The 19523-nt window shown below is 46.3% G+C and overlaps 1 protein-coding gene across 1 annotated transcript in view; it reads left to right on the forward strand.

Annotated features, from left to right (window-relative positions):
- LOC124014579 (rabankyrin-5-like) overlaps positions 1–19523 on the forward strand; it is a 39057-nt gene that overhangs the window by 4396 nt on the left and 15138 nt on the right. The window contains 8 exon segments of the mRNA XM_046329741.1: positions 7023–7172; positions 8655–8820; positions 11417–11621; positions 12080–12148; positions 13585–13790; positions 17765–17862; positions 18749–18950; positions 19065–19163. Of these exon segments, the coding sequence (XP_046185697.1) occupies positions 7023–7172; positions 8655–8820; positions 11417–11621; positions 12080–12148; positions 13585–13790; positions 17765–17862; positions 18749–18950; positions 19065–19163 (1195 nt within the window).

The following is a 19523-nucleotide window of genomic DNA, read 5'->3' on the forward strand; positions in this document are numbered from 1 at the left end:
CCCTGGCTATCTGTAAATGATGTCTGAGTGTTGGGAGTGTGCCCCTGGCTATCTGTAAATGATGTCTGAGTGTTGGGGGTGTGCCCCTGGCTATCTGTAAATGATGTCTGAGTGTTGGGAGTGTGCCCCTGGCTATCTGTAAATGATGTCTGAGTGTTGGAGTGTGCCCCTGGCTATCTGTAAATGAAAAGAACATGGTGCTGTCTGGTTTGCTTAATATAAGGAATTTGATATTATTTATAATTTTGATACTTAAGTATATTTGATCAATTACATTTACTTTTGATACTTAAGTATATTCAAAACCAAATAATTTTAGTCTGTTACTCAAGTAGTATTTCACTGAGTAACTTTTATCTGAGTAATTTTTTATTAACGATTCTTTACTTTTACTCAAGTATGACAATTGGTTACTTTTTCCACCACTGCAATTGGGTGCAGGAAATGATAAAAGTGGTGAAATTAGTTTTGGTTGAAGGTGAATTGTTTTATACTGTTCAATCAGAATGGAGAGACTCATTGAAACCACTTAGAATGTATGTGTTGCCACCCTAGGCTCTAGGATCACTCACTACCCATAAAGCACACTGGGATCACTCACTACCCATAAAGCACCCTGGAATCGCTCACTACCCATAAAGCACCCTAGGATCACTCACTACTCATAAAGCACCCTAGGATCACTCACTACCCATAAAGCACCCTGGAATCACTCACTACTCCTAAAGCACCCTGGAATCACTCACTACTCCTAAAGCACCCTAGGATCACTCACTACCCATAAAGCACCCTAGGATCACTCACTACCCATAAAGCACCCTAGGATCACTCACTACTCCTAAAGCACCCTAGGATCACTCACTACTCCTAAAGCACCCTAGGATCACTCACTACTCATAAAGCACCCTAGGATCACTCACTACTCATAAAGCACCCTGGGATCACTCACTACTCGTAAAGCACCCTGGGATCACTCACTACCCATAAAGCAAATGTAGAGCTTTTATTATTAAAACACTAAAAATCCTGTCGAATACCATCCATTTTTGTTTATATTTAAAAATAAATAGCGCAATATATTTTGGCTATATCGCCCAGCCCTACTTTCACCTGGTCTATGTCATGGAAAGAGCAGGTGTTCATAATGTTTCGTGCCCTGTGTATATATCTATATAAAAAATGACATCATAATTTGGGCCTCTGGCTGCTAAATGAATATAGGATAAACACTACACTGACTGTCCCAACTGTAGACCGGATTATACTGTCTCCTTAACTGTCCTTTAGCTCGTCTAAAGATACATGTATTTTAAAATGCCTTCAATGGAGGTGATTGCATTCAATAATCTATCAGTTGTTCCCAGCAGCTGAATCTCTGGAAGGTATCACTACGTCCCCCATGGAAACAAGTCCTCTGTTCTGTATCCATTTGTCCAGTCTCTGGGGGTAATACACCTTGTCTTTTAGTCCTGAGCCCAGACTGGAGTTATCTCTCTTTTCTCTCGCCCTGCTGTGTCAAGAAAACCCTTCGTTTTATAACCTCGTAAATCCCTTCGCTCGTCTTCCGGAGCCCCGTGATTCTCAAGGTTACGTTTATGACCAGGACTCAGGAAATGTCTGGTCATCCTCAGCCACCTGACTGACTGACCGACCGACCGACTGCTTTTCATGCTGCTGCTCAATCTGTTGCGTCATTCTACCTTTACTACTCTGGCAGTTTGATTAGAGTTTTGGAGTGAGGAGGAGATTGATCTCATTTCAATAGGAATACAATTTGACACCTTCGAAGTGTTTTCATTAAATACAGACAACTAGGGCTGGGTGATATATCAAATTAACTGGAATGTATTAGTGCAATGTTCTAAATGACTGTATGTTACACCTTAACACTGTATCGCTAAAAAATAGGTTTTTATTCATTTGTTATGTTTTTTAAAGTGTTTTGGTCTCGTCTCCTTCGCTCCTTCTGTGCTGTGACACCAAGCCCCTCCTTGTGCTGTGTTCCCTGTGCATATTCCCACACCAAGCCCCTCCTTCCGTGCTGTGTGCCCTGTGCATATTCCCACACCAAGCCCCTCCTTCCGTGCTGTGTGCCCTGTGTACCTTTCCACACCAACACCAAGCCTCTCCTTCCGTGCTGTGTGCCCTGTGCATATTCCCACACCAAGCCCCTCCTTCCGTGCTGTGTGCCCTGTGTACCTTTCCACACCAACACCAAGCCTCTCCTTCTGTGCTGTGTGCCCTGTGCATATTCCCACACCAAGACCCTCCTTCCGTGCTGTGTGCCCTGTGCATATTCCCACACCAAGCCCCTCCCATGCTGTGTGCCCTGTGCACATTCCCACACCAAGACCCTCCCCCTGCCGTTCACAACAACAAAGACAAAATATAATCTCTTCCTCTCTGACAATAAGCAGTTTCAACTCGCTATTTGCTCTTGAGGTTTGGTCCATCATAATCACTCATGTGCGCCGAAACACATTGAGATGTTATTTTACTAAAGTTGAGTAGTACTTTGTAACGATACTCTTTTTTTATGTCTCAATTCCCAAAATGTACAACAGAGCCGACCCTACTTAAACTGCGGTATTAGTGAACCCGATTGTGAATATTTACGCTCTGTTTCTGTTGCGCACGGCATTGAGGTACCACGTCGACAGAGATGGCCGCCTCGCTTCGCGTTCCTAGGAAACTATGCAGTTTTTTAAAGTGTTATTTCTTACATTAGTACCCCACGTCATCTTAGGTTTCATTACATGCAGTCGAAAAGAACTACTGAATATAAGAGCAGCGTCAACTCACCATCAGTACGACCAAGAATATGACTTTCGCGAAGCGGATCCTGTGTTCTGCCTTACAAACAGGTCAACGGAATGGATCCCAGCCGGTGACCCAAACAAAACGACTTCGTAAAAGAGGGAAACATAGCGGTCTTCTGGTCAGACTCCGGAGACGGGCTCATCGTGCACCACTCCTCAGTATACTTCTCGCCAATGTCCAGTCTCTTGACAACAAGGTTGATGAAATCCGAGCAAGGGTAGCATTCCAGAGGGACATCAGAGACTGTAACGTTCTTTGCTTCACGGAAACATGGCTCACTGTAGAGACTCTATCGGAGTCTGTGCAGCCAGCTGGTTTCTCCACGCATCGCGCCGACAGAAACAAACATCTTTCTGCTAAGAAGAGGGGCGGGGGCGTATGCCTTATGGCTAACGAGACGTGGTGTGGTCACACAAGCATACAGGAAATCAAGTCCTTCTGTTCACCTGATTTAGAATTCCTCACAATCAAATGTTGACCGCATTATCTACCAAGGGAATTCTCTTCAATTATAATCACAGCCGTATATATTCCCCCCCCCAAGCAGACACATCGATGGCTCTGAACGAACTTTATTTGACTCCTTGCAAACTGGAATCCATACATCCTGAGGCTGCATTCATTGTAGCTGGGGATTTTAACAAGGCTAATCTGAAAACAAGACTCCCTCAATTTTATCAGCATATCGATTGCGCAACCAGGGCTGGCAACCTTGGATCACTGCTATTCTAACTTCCGCGACGCATATAAGGCCCTGCCCCGCCCTCCTCTCGGAAAAGCTGACCACGACTCCATTTTGTTGATCCCTGCCTTTCAGACAGAAACTAAAACAAGAGGCTCCCACGCTGAGGTCTGTTCAACGCTGGTCCGACCAAGCTGACTCCACACTCCAAGACTGCTTCCATCACGTGGACTGGGATATGTTTCGTATTGCGTCAGACAACAACATTGACAAATAACGCTGATTCGGTGTGCGAGTTCATTAGAACGTGCGTTGAATATGTCGTTCCCATAGCAACGATTAAAACATTCCCAAACTGAAAGCGCGAACCACTGCTTTTAATCAGGGCAAGGTGACCGGTAACATGACCGAATACAAACAGTGTAGTTATTCCCTCCGCAAGGCAATCAAATAAGCTAAGCGTCAGTATAGAGACAAAGTAGAATCTCAATTCAACGGCTCAGACACAAGAGGTATGTGGCAGGGTCTACAGTCAATCACAGATTACAAAAAGAAAACCAGCCCCGTCACGGACCAGGATGTCTTGCTCCCAGGCAGACTAAATAACTTTTTTTTCCGCTTTGAGGACAATACAGTGCCACTGACACGGCCTGCAACCAAAACATGCGGCCTCTCCTTCACTGCAGCCGAGGTGAGTAAAACATTTAAACGTGTTAACCCTCCCAAGGCTGCAGGCCCAGACAGCATCCCCAGCCGCGCCCTCAGAGCATGCACAGACCAGCTGGCTGGTGTGTTTACGGACATATTCAATCAATCCCTATCCCAGTCTGCTGTTCCCACATGCTTCAAGAGGGCCACCATTGTTCCTGTTCCCAAGCAAGCTAAGGTAACTGAGCTAAACGACTACCGCCCCGTAGCACTCCCTTCCGTCATCATGAAGAGCTTTGAGAGACTAGTCAAGGACCATATCACCTCCACCCTACCTGACACCCTAGACCCACTCCAATTTGCTTACCGCCCAAATAGGTCCACAGACGATGCAATCTCAACCACACTGCACACTGCCCTAACCCATCTGGACAAGAGGAATACCTATGTGAGAATGCTGTTCATCGACTACAGCTCGGCATTTAACACCATAGTGCCCTCCAAGCTCGTCATCAAGCTCGAGACACTGGGTCTCGACCCCGCCCTGTGCAACTGGGTACTGGACTTCTTGATGGGCCGCCCCCAGGTGGTGAGGGTAGGCAACATCTCTTCCCTGCTGATCCTCAACACTGGGGCCCCACAAGGGTGCGTTCTGAGCCCTCTCCTGTACTCCCTGTTCACCCACGACTGCGTGGCCACGCACGCCTCTAACTCAATTGTCAAGTTTGCGGACGACACAACAGTGGTAGGCTTGATTACCAACAACGACGAGACGACCTACAGGGAGGAAGTGAGGGCCCTCGGAGTGTGGTGTCAGGAAAATAACCTCACACTCAACGTCAACAAAACTAAGGAGATGATTGTGGACTTCAGGAAACAGCAGAGGGAGCACCCCCTATCCACATCGATGGAACAGTAGGGGAGAGGGTAGCAAGTTTTAAGTTCCTCTGCATACACATCACAGACAAACTGAATTGGTCCACCCACACAGACAGCATCGTGAAGAAGGCACAGCAGCGCCTCTTCAACCTCAGGAGGCTGAAGAAATTCGGCTTGTCACCAAAAGCACTCACAAACTTCTACAGATGCACAATTGAGAGCATCCTGGCGGGCTTGTATCACCGCCTGGTACGGCAACTGCTCCGCCCATAACCGTAAGGCTCTCCAGAGGGTAGTGAGGTTTGCACAACGCATCACCAGGGGCAAACTACCTGCCCTCCAGGACACCTACACCACCCGATGTTACAGGAAGGCCATAAAGATCATCAAGGACAACAACCACCCGAGCCACTGCCTGTTCACCCCGCTATCATCCTCAAGGCCATCAGACTGTTAAACAGCCACCACTAACATTGAGTGGCTGCTGCCAACACACTGACTCAACTCCAGCCACTTTAACAATGGAAATTGATGGGAAATGATGTAAAATATATCACTAGCCACTTTAAACAATGCTACCTAATATAATGTTTACATACCCTACATTATTCATCTCATATGTGTACGTATATACTGTACTCTATATCTACTACATCTTTATGTAATACATGTATCACTAGCCACTAACTATGCCACTTTGTTTACATACTAACCTCATATGTATATACTGCACTTCGATACTATCTACTGTATCTTGCCTATGCCGCTCTGTACCATCACTCATTCATATATCTTTATGTACATATTCTTTATCCCCTTACACTTGTGTGTATAAGACAGTGTTTTTGGAATTCTTAGCTAGATTACTCATTGGTTATTACTGCATTGTCGGAACTAGAAGCACAAGCATTTCGCTACACTCGCATTAACATCTGCTAACCATGTGTATGTGACAAATTAAAATTTGATTTGACGGTACAGCTAGCAGCATTTTAGACAAACACAGTTGTGTTCTAGTTGTCTGTTTTTCTAAATGTGTAATGAGCATAACAATACATAAAAAAATTAAAAAATTAACGGACAACTCGTTCTCATTCTGAGAAATAAGCAATTTATCCAGGTCGGCCACTTGATTTCAACATCTAAAACAGTTGCAGAGGAGGGTGTATTCATAAGTTCTAGTTTGTTAGCTAGAAAATAGATAATTGGCTGAACTTGAGATATAAAGATTACCTGGCTACTTACTAGCAGGTGGGCTTGTGCTTGAGAGCTTGTTTATGAGACCTGTGTATATTTTCTCTTATTCCTGCTACAGGAAGTTAGTCATTATTAGTAAATGTTCATGGTTTTGGATACATTTGTATCAAAAAACTGCATTTTCACCGTCCGTCTTGAAAGCCACGATCAGTGATTATTGCAACAACAACAAAAAAGCATGTTAAACTATTTTGATAAAATTATTAGTGGGTCTTAGTGTTTCTAGGCTTATATTTAACCTCTGTATAACTTTACAAGCCCTGAAATACAGTTATTATTATTATAATTGCATTATTATTATTATTATTATAATTACATTATTCCTGACTGTTTGAAATAGTGTATTGACTTTTTTAATTGTTCAACAAAGCATATTTAGAGAACCTTTATAAAAATTAAAAAGAGATATATTAAGTGTATGTATAGGGAGGAGGTGAGGGCCCTCGGAGTGTGGTGTCAGGAAAATAACCTCGCACTCAACAAGATATATATATATAACCTCACACTCACAAGATATATATATCTATATATCTCTATATCTTGTGAATCGCCTATAAATTTGAAAAATCGAGACATGGAGTTTAGTCCATTTCGTCCAGCCCCAAAGGAAAATATAAAGAAATGAAGTATTGGAAACACAACCTTTTAACGGGAATGTCTGTTCTAGAAACTATATTTCTATAACCTAGATGACAGAGCATTAAAACATTTTAAACAAAAATCTTTCTCTCGACAGGATGACCTGAGGAAAGAGGACTTCAGCACTATGAGTGCTCCGCTGCTCTACAAGATGATTAAGTCTAAAACGGAGTTCCCTCTTCACAAAGCCATCAAGGTTGAGAGGGAAGACGTGGTCTTCCTCTACCTCATTGAGATGGACTCGCAGGTGAGCGACCACTTACACACGTTTGCCTCGGAGGCAACCCTAAGTATGTTCAGTGTAACCGGTTTCACTGAAGACTAATATCCTGTTATGTCATCTGGAGCAGGGCCTGAATTTAGAGTCTGTTGGGTGCTGATTGACAGATCAGTGTTGAGAAGCTAACTAGATGTCTTTCTATCTACACTGAACAAAAAATATTACATGAAACAATTTCAAAGATTTGACTGAGTTACAGTTCATATAAGGAAATCAGTTAATTGAAATAAATGTGTTCGTCTCTAATCTGTGGATTTCACATGACTGGGAAGACAAATATTCTGTCTGTTGGTCAAAGATGCCTTAAACAAAACAAAAAAGTAGGGGCGTGAATCAGAAAACCAGTCAGTATCTGGTGTGACCACCATCTGCCTCATGCAGCTCATGCAGCTTTTCGCGTCACATCTCCTTCACATTGAGTTGATCAGGCTGTTGATTGTGGCCTTGTGGAATGTTGTCCAACTCCTCTTCAATGGCTGTGTAAAGTTGCTGGATATTGGCAAGAACTGGAACACGCTGTTCTTCTCGTCAATCCAGAGCATTCCAAACCAGCTCAATGGGTAACCTGTCTGGTGATTATGCAGGACATGGAAGAACACAAAACTGGGACATTTTCAGCTTCCAGGGATTGTTTACAGATCCTTGCGACATGGGGCTGTGCATTATCATGAGGTGATGGCAGCGAATGAATGGCACGACAATGGGCCTCATGGTCTTGTCACGGTTTCTCTGTGCATTCAAAGTGCCATTGTCAGGTCAAGACCCTGGTGAGGATGACGAGCAATCATATGAGCTTCCCTGAGACGGTTTCTGACAGTTTATGCAGAATATCTTTGGTTGTTCGAACCAACAGTTTCTTCATCTGTCCGAATGGCTGTTTGCAGACAATCCCGCAGGTGAAGAAGCCGGATGTGGCGGTCCTGGGCTGGCGTGGTTACACGTGGTCTGCGGTAGTGAGGCTGATTTGGACATACTGCCAAATTCTCTAAAACGATGCTGAAGGCGGCTTATTGTAGAGAGATGAACATTAAATTCTCTGGCAACAGTTCTGGTTGACATTGCTACAGTCAGCATGCCAATTGCACACACCCTCAACTTTAGACATCTGTGGCATTGTGTTGTATGACAAAGCTGCATATTTTTAGTGGCCTTTTATTGTCCTCGGCACAAGGTGCACCTGTGTAATGATCATGCTGTTTAATCAGCATCTTGATTTGTCACACCTGTCAGGTGGATTGATTATATTGGCAAAGGAGAAATGCTCACTAACAGGGATGTAAACAAATTTTTGCTCAAAATTTGAGCTAAATGTTTTTGTGCCTGTGGAACATTTCTGGGATCTTTTATTTCAGCTCATGAAACATGGAACCAACACTTTACATGTTGCGTTGATATTTTTGTTCAGTGTAGAGTAGAGAATACATGTTCTTCTGTTCTCCACATTCCTAGTTGCCTGGGAAGCTGAATGAACTGGACAACAATGGGGACTTGGCCATGGACCTGGCTCTGTCTGGTAAACTGGAGAGTATCGCCACAACGCTGGTCAACAACAAGGCAGATGTGGACATGGTGGACCAGAGTGGTTGGAGCCTTCTGCACAAAGCCATCCAAAGAGGTAGGGGGCCGCACATTCCCTACAGTATGTCATGTACTACACTGCTCAAAAAATAAATAAAGGGAACACTTAAACGACACAATGTAACTCCAAGTCAATCACACTTCTGTAAAATCAAATTGTCCACTTAGGAAGCAACACTGATTGAAAATAAATTTCACATGCTGTTGTGTAAATGGAATAGACAGGTGGAATTTATAGGCAATTTGCAAGACACCCCCAATAAAGGAGTGGTTCTGCAGGTGGTGACCACAGACCACTTCTCAGTTCCGATGCTTCCTGGCTGATGTTTTGGTCACTTTTGAATGCTGGCGGTGCTTTCACTCTAGTGGTTGCATGAGACGGACTCTACAACCCACATAAGTGGCTCAGGTAGTGCAGCTCATCCAGGATGGCACATCAATGTGAGATGTGGCAAAAAGGTTTGCTGTGTCTGTCAGCGTAGTGTCCAGAGCTTGGAGGCACTACCAGGAGACAGGCTAGTACATCAGGAGACGTGGAGGAGGCCGTAGGAGGGCAACAACCCAGCAGCAGGACTGCTACCTCCGCCTTTGTGCAAGGAGGAGCAGGAGGAGCACTGCCAGAGCCCTGCAAAATGACCTCCAGCAGGCCACAAATGTGCATGTGTCTGCTCAAACGGTCAGAAACAGACTCCATGAGGGTGGTATATAAGGTCCCGACGTCCACAGGTGGGGGTTGTGCTTACAGCCCAACACCGTGCAGAACGTTTGGCATTTGCCAGAGAACACCAAGATTGGCAAATTCGCCACTGGCGCCCTGTGCTCTTCACAGATGAAAGCAGGTTCACACTGAGCACATGTGACCGAGTCTGGAGACGCCGTGGAGAACGTTCTGCTGCCTGCAACATCCTCCAGCATGACCGGTTTGGCGGTGGGTCAGTCATGGTGTGGGGTGGCATTTCTTTGGGGGGCCGCACAGCCCTCCATGTGCTCGCCAGAGGTAGCCTGACTGCCATTAGGTACCGAGATGAGATCCTCAGACCCCTTGTGAGACCATATCATATGCTGGTGCGGTTGGCCCTGGGTTCCTCCTAATGAAAGACAATTCTAGACCTCATGTGGCTGGACTGTTCCTGCAAGAGGAAGGCATTGATGCTATGGACTGGCCCACCCGTTCCCCAGACCTGAATCCAATTGAGCACATCTGGGACATCATGTCTCGCTCCATCCACCAACGCCACGTTGCACCACAGACTGTCCAGGAGTTGGCGGATGCTTTAGTCCAGGTCTGGAAGGAGATCCCTCAGGAGACCATCCGCCACCTCATCAGGAGCATGCCCAGGCGTTGTAGGAAGGTCATACAGGCACGTGGAGGCCACACACACTACTGAGCCTCATTTTGACTTCTTCAAAGTTGGATCAGCCTGTAGTGTGGTTTTCCACTTTAATTTTGAGTGTGACTCCAAATCCAGACCTCCATGGGTTGATAAATTTGATTTCCATTGATAATTTTTGTGTGATTTTGATGTCAGCACATTCAACTATGTAAAGAAAAAAGTATTTAATAAGAATATTTCATTCATTCAGATCTAGGATGTGTTATTTTAGTGTTCTCTTTATTTTTTTGAGCAGTGTATATTGCTTCACGCTCAACGCTGGGCTAGAGACAATAACACAACCCTCCCTATCAACGCTGGGCTAGAGACAATAACACAACCCTCCCTATCAACGCTGGGCTAGAGACAATAACACAACCCTCCCTATCAACGCTGGGCCAGAGACAATAACACAACCCTCCCTATCAACGCTGGGCTAGAGACAATAACACAACCCTCCCTATCAACGCTGGGCTCAACGCCCTCCCTATCAACGCTGGGCTAGAGACAATAACACAACCCTCCCTATCAACGCTGGGCTAGAGACAATAACACAACCCTCCCTATCAACGCTGGGCTAGAGACAATAACACAACCCTCCCTATCAACGCTGGGCTAGAGACAATAACACAACCCTCCCTATCAACGCTGGGCCAGAGACAATAACACAACCCTCCCTATCAACGCTCAACGCTGGGCTAGAGATAAAGCGTGTTGAGTGCTGAGATTAAGACACGCCACAGTGTGTGTTCTGATTCTCCACACCTGTGCACTACAGCACCTGCGCCACAGGTGGCTGGTGGAACCTTAATTGTGGAGGACGGGCTCATAGTAGTGGCTGGAGTGGAATAGTATTAAACACATGGTTTCCATTCACTTCATTCCAGTCTTAATTATGAGCCTTCCTTCCCTCACCAGCCTCCTGTGACCTTTACATAACCAGTCGTTGAATGGAGATGTAGATAATGTTTCCCCCTCCACTCATCCCTTCTCCCCCCCCCCCTCCACTCATCCTTTCTCTCCCGCCGCCCCCTCCACTCATCCCTTCTCTCCCGCCGCCCCCCCTCCACTCATCCCTTCTCTCCCGCCGCCCCCTCCACTCATCCCTTCTCTCCCGCCCCCTTCTCCCCCTCCACTCATCCCTTCTCCCCCCTCCACTCATCCCTTCTCCCCCCCCCCTCCACTCATCCCTTCTCTCCCGCCGCCCCCTCCACTCATCCCTTCTCCCCCCCCCACTCATCCCTTCTCTCCCCCCCACAGGTGACGAGTTTGCCTCCACTTTCCTGATCCGCCACTCGGCCCAGGTGAACGCGGCCACGGTCGGCGCGGTGGAGACCCCCCTGCACCTGGTGTGTTCCTTCAGTCCCAGGAAGCACTCTGGGGACGTGATGAGTGGCATGGCCCACATCGCTGAGGTTCTGCTCAAGACAGGGGCCAACCCCAACATGCAGAACAGCAAAGGAAGGTGGGTGGGCATCCTGTTTCAATGACCTCATCTGGTGTGATGTATAACAAAGGTCTATTAAAATGTTTTTGATTTGTTCTTTAACTTGAAATCGGCCTCTAATCTATATTTTGTTCCACGGGGGTTAAATTTCTCTTCCGTCATATGGATTATTTGATTTGATTTCCGATATTGAAAAGAGGACTGGAATTGTATTAAACTGTGAGTTTGACCGTGTACGAAATAAATCCCCTAAAATCCCTAAAAGCATGATGGTCAGGACTTCTGACACGAAAGGAGAGGTTAACTTGGCCCCAGACAAATGGATCTGAGATCGACTGAAGTTTCAGTCGTGGCAGTTTGTCTGCTTTGGCCCCTGCTGAATGTTTTGATCTGTTTGTGTGTGAGTTACCTGAGTTTTTTTCTTCTAATTGTCCCAATACTGTAGCGCTATACATTGATTGTTTTTGTTTCCCCAGAACTCCTTTGCATGAAGCGGTGGTGTCGGGGAACGAGCCTGTGTTCAACCAGCTCCTACAGTGCAAACAGTGAGTTAAAACGGTTAGAGCGTTGGACTAGTTAACCGAAAGGTTGCAAGTTGGAATCCCCGAGCTTGACGAGGTACAAAGCTGTCGTTCTGCCCCTGAACAAGGCAGTTAACCCACTGTTCCTAGACCAGTAAACCCACTGTTCCTAGACCAGTAAACCCACTGTTCCTAGACCAGTAAACCCACTGTTCCTAGACCAGTAAACTCACTGTTCCTAGACCAGTAAACCCACTGTTCCTAGACCAGTAAACCCACTGTTCCTAGACCAGTAAACCCACTGTTCCTAGACCAGTAAACCCACTGTTCCTAGACCAGTAAACCCACTGTTCCTAGACCAGTGTTTCCTAGACCAGTAAACCCACTGTTCCTAGACCAGTAAACCCACTGTTCCTAGACCAGTAAACCCACTGTTCCTAGACCAGTAAACCCACTGTTCCTAGACCACTGTTCCTAACCCACTGTTCCTAGACCAGTAAACCCACTGTTCCTAGACCAGTAAACCCACTGTTCCTAGACCAGTAAACCCACTGTTCCTAGACCAGTAAACCCACTGTTCCTAGACCAGTAAACCCACTGTTCCTAGACCAGTAAACGCACTGTTCCTAGACCAGTAAACGCACTGTTCCTAGACCAGTAAACGCACTGTTCCTAGACCAGTAAACCCACTGTTCCTAGACCAGTAAACCCACTGTTCCTAGACCAGTAAACGCACTGTTCCTAGACCAGTAAACTGTTCCTAGACCAGTAAACCCACTGTTCCTAGACCAGTAAACCCACTGTTCCTAGACCAGTAAACCCACTGTTCCTAGACCAGTAAACCCACTGTTCCTAGACCAGTAAACCCACTGTTCCTAGACCAGTAAACCCACTGTTCCTAGACCAGTAAACCCACTGTTCCTAGACCAGTAAACCCACTGTTCCTAGACCAGTAAACCCACTGTTCCTAGACCAGTAAACCCACTGTTCCTAGACCAGTAAACCCACTGTTCCTAGACCAGTAAACGCACTGTTCCTAGACCAGTAAACGCACTGTTCCTAGACCAGTAAACGCACTGTTCCTAGACCAGTAAACGCACTGTTCCTAGACCAGTAAACGCACTGTTCCTAGACCAGTAAACGCACTGTTCCTAGACCAGTAAACGCACTGTTCCTAGACCAGTAAACGCACTGTTCCTAGACCAGTAAACGCACTGTTCCTAGACCAGTAAACCCACTGTTCCTAGACCAGTTAACCCACTGTTCCTACGCTGTCATTGTAAATGAGAATGAGTTCTTAACTGACTTGCCTAGTTAAATAAAGGTTCAAAAACAGGAAAGCCTTTACTAAACACTAAGCCGTTGACCTGATTTTTAAAAACACCCTGAGTAGCCGCCTGTATTTCCTGGTGTAACGTTGTCACCTGTCCCCCCCCCTTTTCACCTGTGCCTCTCCTCAGGATGGACCTGGAGCTGAAGGACCATGAGGGTAGCACAGCTCTGTGGCTGGCCCTGCAGTACATCACCGTGTCCTCTGACCCAAACGTTAACCCCTTCGAGGACGAAGCTCTGGTGGTGGAGAACGGAACATCGTTTGATGAAAACAGCTTTGCAGCCCAGCTCATGCAGAGAGGCAGTAACCCAGACGCACCAGACACCGCCACAGGTACTGTTCCAAAACTGAGTTGACATTTTATTTTAATTTTTTTAACTAGGCAAGTCAGTTAAGATCAAATTCTTATTTACAGTGATGGCCTACCAAAAGGCATAAGGCCTCCTGCGGGGATGGGGGCCTGGGATTTTTTATTTTTTAAATACAATATAAATATAGGACAAAACACACATCACAACAAGAGAGACAACACTACATAAAGAGAGACTGTAAAGATTGCCACTCCACCACCTTTGGAAGATCTGTCTTGCTGAAAAAGGTTATAACCAGAAAGGTTAACATCAGTGTTCAAAACACTCTTCCTGAACCCCGTCTCAGTAATGACCAACCCATCTGGATTGGAGCTGTGAACCCACACTTTCAATTGGTCCATTTGAGGTAATAAGCTTCTAATCAAATCAAAATCAAATGTATTTATATAGCCCTTCGTACATCAGCTGATATCTCAAAGTGCTGTACAGAAACCCAGCCTAAAACCCCAAACGGCAAGCAATGCAGGTGTTGGAAGCACAGTGTTGTCTCTCGTGTAGAAAACCCAGGCTTTTACGAGAGCAGAAATCAGTGAAGCAGATATTAGAGCACAAGTCAGAATTGGGGCTATCAACAGTATAGACGGGCCAGGGTGTACATGCACATTTCCAGATAGCAACAGTAGATGGGGCGGGGTGTACATGCACATTTCCAGATGACAACAGTAGACATGCACATTTCCAGATAGCAACTGTAGATGGGGTGGGGTGTACATGCACATTTCCAGATAGGCAACAGTAGACGGGCCAGGGTGTACATGCACATTTCCAGATAGCAACAGTAGATGGGGTGGGGTGTACATGCACATTTCCAGATAGCAACAGTAGACGGGCCAGGGTGTACATGCACATTTCCAGATGGCAACAGTAGACGGGCCAGATGGTAGTTGGGCATGCACATTTCCAGATGGCAACAGTAGACGGGCCGGGGTGTACATGCACATTTCCAGATGACAGTAGTTGGGCCGGGGTGTACATGCACATTTCCAGATGGCAACAGTAGACGGGCCAGGGTGTACATGCACATTTCCAGATAGCAACAGTAGTTGGGCCAGGGTGTACATGCACATTTCCAGATAGCAACAGTAGACGGGCCAGGGTGTACATGCACATTTCCAGATAGCAACAGTAGATGGGCCAGGGTGTACATGCACATTTCCAGATAGCAACAGTAGACGGGCTGGGGTGTACATGCACATTTCCAGATGGCAACAGTAGACGGGCCAGGGTGTACATGCACATTTCCAGATGGCATGCACATTTCCAGATGGCAACAGTAGACGGGCCAGGGTGTACATGCACATTTCCAGATGACAACAGTAGACGGGCCGGGGTGTACATGCACATTTCCAGATGACAACAGTAGTTGGGCCGGGGTGTACATGCACATTTCCAGATATCATCAACAGTAATACAATCAGGGCACGGCAGAGGACAGGGAGAGCTCTGCCGTGCTGATTTATGACATCAATGTACATCAGATGGCAACAAGATCATGTTGTACAGCAATTTGATCAGGTAATATGAATACAAAGAATGGGATGAGAGGCGGTTAGAATGGGATGAGAGGCGGTTAGAATGGGATGAGAGGCGGTTAGAATGGGATGAGAGGCGGTTAGAATGGGATGAGAGGCGGTTAGAATGGGATGAGAGGCGGTTAGAATGGGATGAGAGGCGGTTAGAATGGGATGAGAGGCGGTTAGAATGGGATGAGAGGCGGTTAGAATGGGATGAGAGGCGGTTAGAATGGGATGAGAGGCGGTTAGAATGGGATGAGAGGCGGTTAGAATGGGATGAGAGGCGGTTAGAATGGGATGAGAGGCGGTTAGAATGGGATGAGAGGCGGTTAGAATGGGATGAGAGGGGATGAGAGGCGGTTAGAATGGGATGAGAGAATGGGATGAGAGGCGGTTAGGGGATGAGAGGCGGTTAGAATGGGATGAGAGGCGGTTAGAATGGGATGAGGGATGAGCGGTTAGAATGGGATGAGAGGCGGTTAGAATGGGATGAGAGGCGGTTAGAATGGGATGAGGGGGGATGTTAGAATGGGATGAGAGAATGGGATGAGAGGCGGTTAGAATGGGATGAGAGGCGGTTAGAATGGGATGAGAGGCGGTTAGAATGGGATGAGAGGCGGTTAGAATGGGATGAGAGGCGGTTAGAATGGGATGAGAGGCGGTTAGAATGGGATGAGAGGCGGTTAGAATGGGATGAGAGGCGGTTAGAATGGGATGAGAGGCGGTTAGAATGGGATGAGAGGCGGTTAGAATGGGATGAGAGGCCAAGAGTCTGTGTAACCAATAGAGAGTCAGTGTGGGGAACAAACCTAGTCAGTCCCCACGGTTGGGTAAAGAACGTTTGTAGTCAACAAAGTGTACAGGAGTCATGAGGCAAATTACGCAAGATAAAAAAACTTAAAATATATAACGACTTGGGGGATCACTCGACCCTACAGTGCGTGTGTGCTGGAGGCAAGCGAGGGCTCGGGAGAGAGCGTTGAGTGTGGTGGAGGTACCTGTACCAGACAGGGGAGACAGACCAGGGCAGACGGTGAACAGATCGCCAGATGGACACCAAGCAGCAGTGCAGCAGGCAGTGGGAGTAAGTGTCACACCCACTTGGGAGAAGCTGGAGTCAGATTTCTTGTAGAAAATGCCAGAAGCCCCTCACAGCGTGAGGGGCTTCAGAGGACGCTTCAAAGACTCCTGACACTTGTTGGGCCCAATGGCCTTTTACTTCACACCTTTAGTGCTAATTGAATTTGTATTTGGCTCAGTTTCAGGTTGGAATAGTGTCCTCGGGACTCTGCTGTTTGTTGGCTAGAGTATCCTCTGTACAGCTTGGAAAAATAATCTCAGTAATCGCTCAGATCAAAACTTCAAGCCTACAACCTAATTTTGACCAAAATTAACCCGGAGAGAAAGGCCCATGCTGTGGAGGGTAGCATCCTGAAAAATCCAAGTTTGATCTATCTTTTTGTAAACATGTTGAAAGATGTGAGTTCACATTAAGCTGTATCTCTCTCTGAGGGGGTGCGTGATATATGACGACCTGAGAATACAACACACTCCATGTCTAATTGAAGGGAACACACTCCATGTCTAATTGAAGGGAACACACTCCATGTCTAATTGAAGGGAACACACTCCATGTCTAATTGAAGGGAACACACTCCATGTCTAATTGAAAGAAACGCACTCCATGTCTAATTGAAGGGAACACACTCCATGTCTAATTGAAGGGAACACACTCCATGTCTAATTGAAGGGAACACACTCCATGTCTAATTGAAGGGAACACACTCCATGTCTAATTGAAGGGAACACACTCCATGTCTAATTGAAGGGAACACACTCCATGTCTAATTGAAGGGAACACACTCCATGCCTAATTGAAGGGAACACACTCCATGCCTAATTGAAGGGAACACACTCCATGCCTAATTGAAGGGAACACACTCCATGCCTAATTGAAGGGAACACACTCCATGCCTAATTGAAGGGAACACACTCCATGCCTAATTGAAGGGAACACACTCCATGCCTAATTGAAGGGAACACACTCAATGCCTACATGTTTATGAATGATTAGTAAATGGGATGAATGATAATGGAATGGGCTCTCGAGTGGTACAGCGGTCTAAGGTACTGCATCTCAGTGCAAGAGGTGTCACTACAGTCCCTGGTTGGATTCCAGGCTGTATCACATCCGGCCGTGATTGAGAGTCCCATCGGGCGGCGCAACAATTGGCCCAGCGTCGTCCAGGTTTGGCTGGTGTAGGCAGTCATTGTAAATAGGAGTTTGTTTTTAACTGACTTGCCTAGTTAAATAAAGGTTAAATAAAGGTTAAATAAAGGTTAAATAAAAAATGTATACAAATGGGAGACCAGTGCACTACAATATTTACTATCTCCTTCCTTTTCTCCATCCATCCCTCAGGGAACTGTCTACTGCAGAGGGCAGCAGGTGCAGGCAATGAGGCTGCCGCCCTCTTCCTGGCCACACATGGGGCAAAGGTCAACCATGCCAACAAATGGGTATGTTACGTTGTCCTGCAATATCACGTGATGCAGCACAGCTCTGCTAGTTGATCACAAATGACTACTTCATAAAGTCTACTGCTAGAAACTGTGCTGCGTCACAAACTACTGCTTGAAACTGTGCTGCATCACAAACTACTGCTTGAAACTGTGCTGCATCACAAACTACTGCTTGAAACTGTGCTGCATCACAAACTACTGCTTGAAACTGTGCTGCATCACAAACTACTGCTTGAAACTGTGCTGCATCACAAACTACTGCTTGAAACTGTGCTGCATCACAAACTACTGCTTGAAACTGTGCTGCATCACAACCTACTGCTTGAAACTGTGCTGCATCACAAACTACCGCTTGAAACTGTGCTGCATCACAAACTACCGCTTGAAACTGTGCTGCATCACAAACTACCGCTTGAAACTGTGCTGCATCACAAACTACTGCTTGAAACTGTGCTGCATCACAAACTACTGCTTGAAACTGTGCTGCATCACAAACTACTGCTTGAAACTGTGCTGCATCACAAACTACTGCTTGAAACTGTGCTGCATCACAAACTACTGCTTGAAACTGTGCTGCATCACAAACTACTGCTTGAAACTGTGCTGCATCACAAACTACTGCTTGAAACTGTGCTGCATCACAAACTACTGCTTGAAACTGTGCTGCATCACAAACTACTGCTACAAACTCCTCTAACCCCCTCTGTCATCATATATCCTCCTATAACCCTCTCTATCCTCCTCTAACCCCCTCTATCCTCCTCTAACCCCCTCTATCATCATATATCCTCCTATAACCCCTTCTATCCTCCTCTGTTTGTCTCTCTGTATTGATGTCTCTCCTGTATATTTCTTTCTACCACCCCTCTAACTCCCCCCTCAGGGTGAAACCCCTCTCCACACGGCGTGTCGCTGTGGTCTGGCGGACCTGACGGCAGAGCTGCTCCAACAGGGGGCTAACCCTAACCTGCAGACCCAGAAGGCCCTCCCCGATGAGGCCCAGGGGGTGTCCCTACAGAGCCCCCTCCACATGGCCATTGTACACAACCACCCTGATGTGGTGTCAGTCATCCTGGAGCAGAAAGGTTGGTTAGTTAGTGGACAGTATCTCCATGTTAATAAGACTAGAGGATGGATGGATGAATAAACATGAGTTATCCCCGGTTGGATTTGTTACCTTAATTTCCTGTTGTTTCCAGCCAATGCTCTTCATGCCACCAACAACCTGCAGATCATCCCAGATTTCAGCCTCCTAGACTCCATGGACCAGACTGCGTTGGGTCTAGCCCTCTGGACAGGTAGGCTTCATTATCAGCAACACGACACTCGTATCAGATAGGTAGCTACTGGGTACGTCTGTGGAGGATCTGGCAGGCTGTGACTACCTGTTATGCGAGTGCAGCAAGGAGCCAAGGTAAGGTGCTAGCTAGCATTCAACTTCATAAAAAAAACAATCCATTTTAACATAATCACTAGTTAACTACACATGGTTGTTGATATTACTAGTTTATCTAGCGTGTCCTGTGTTGCAAATAATCAATGTGGTGCCTTTTAATTTATCATCGAATCACAGCCAACTTCGTCAAACGGGGGATGATTTAACGAATGCGAATTCGCAAAAAAAGCGCAATTGTTGCACGAATGTACCTAACCATAAA

This window comes from Oncorhynchus gorbuscha, linkage group LG02 (genome assembly GCF_021184085.1).
Source record: "Oncorhynchus gorbuscha isolate QuinsamMale2020 ecotype Even-year linkage group LG02, OgorEven_v1.0, whole genome shotgun sequence".
NCBI lineage: Eukaryota > Metazoa > Chordata > Actinopteri > Salmoniformes > Salmonidae > Oncorhynchus > Oncorhynchus gorbuscha.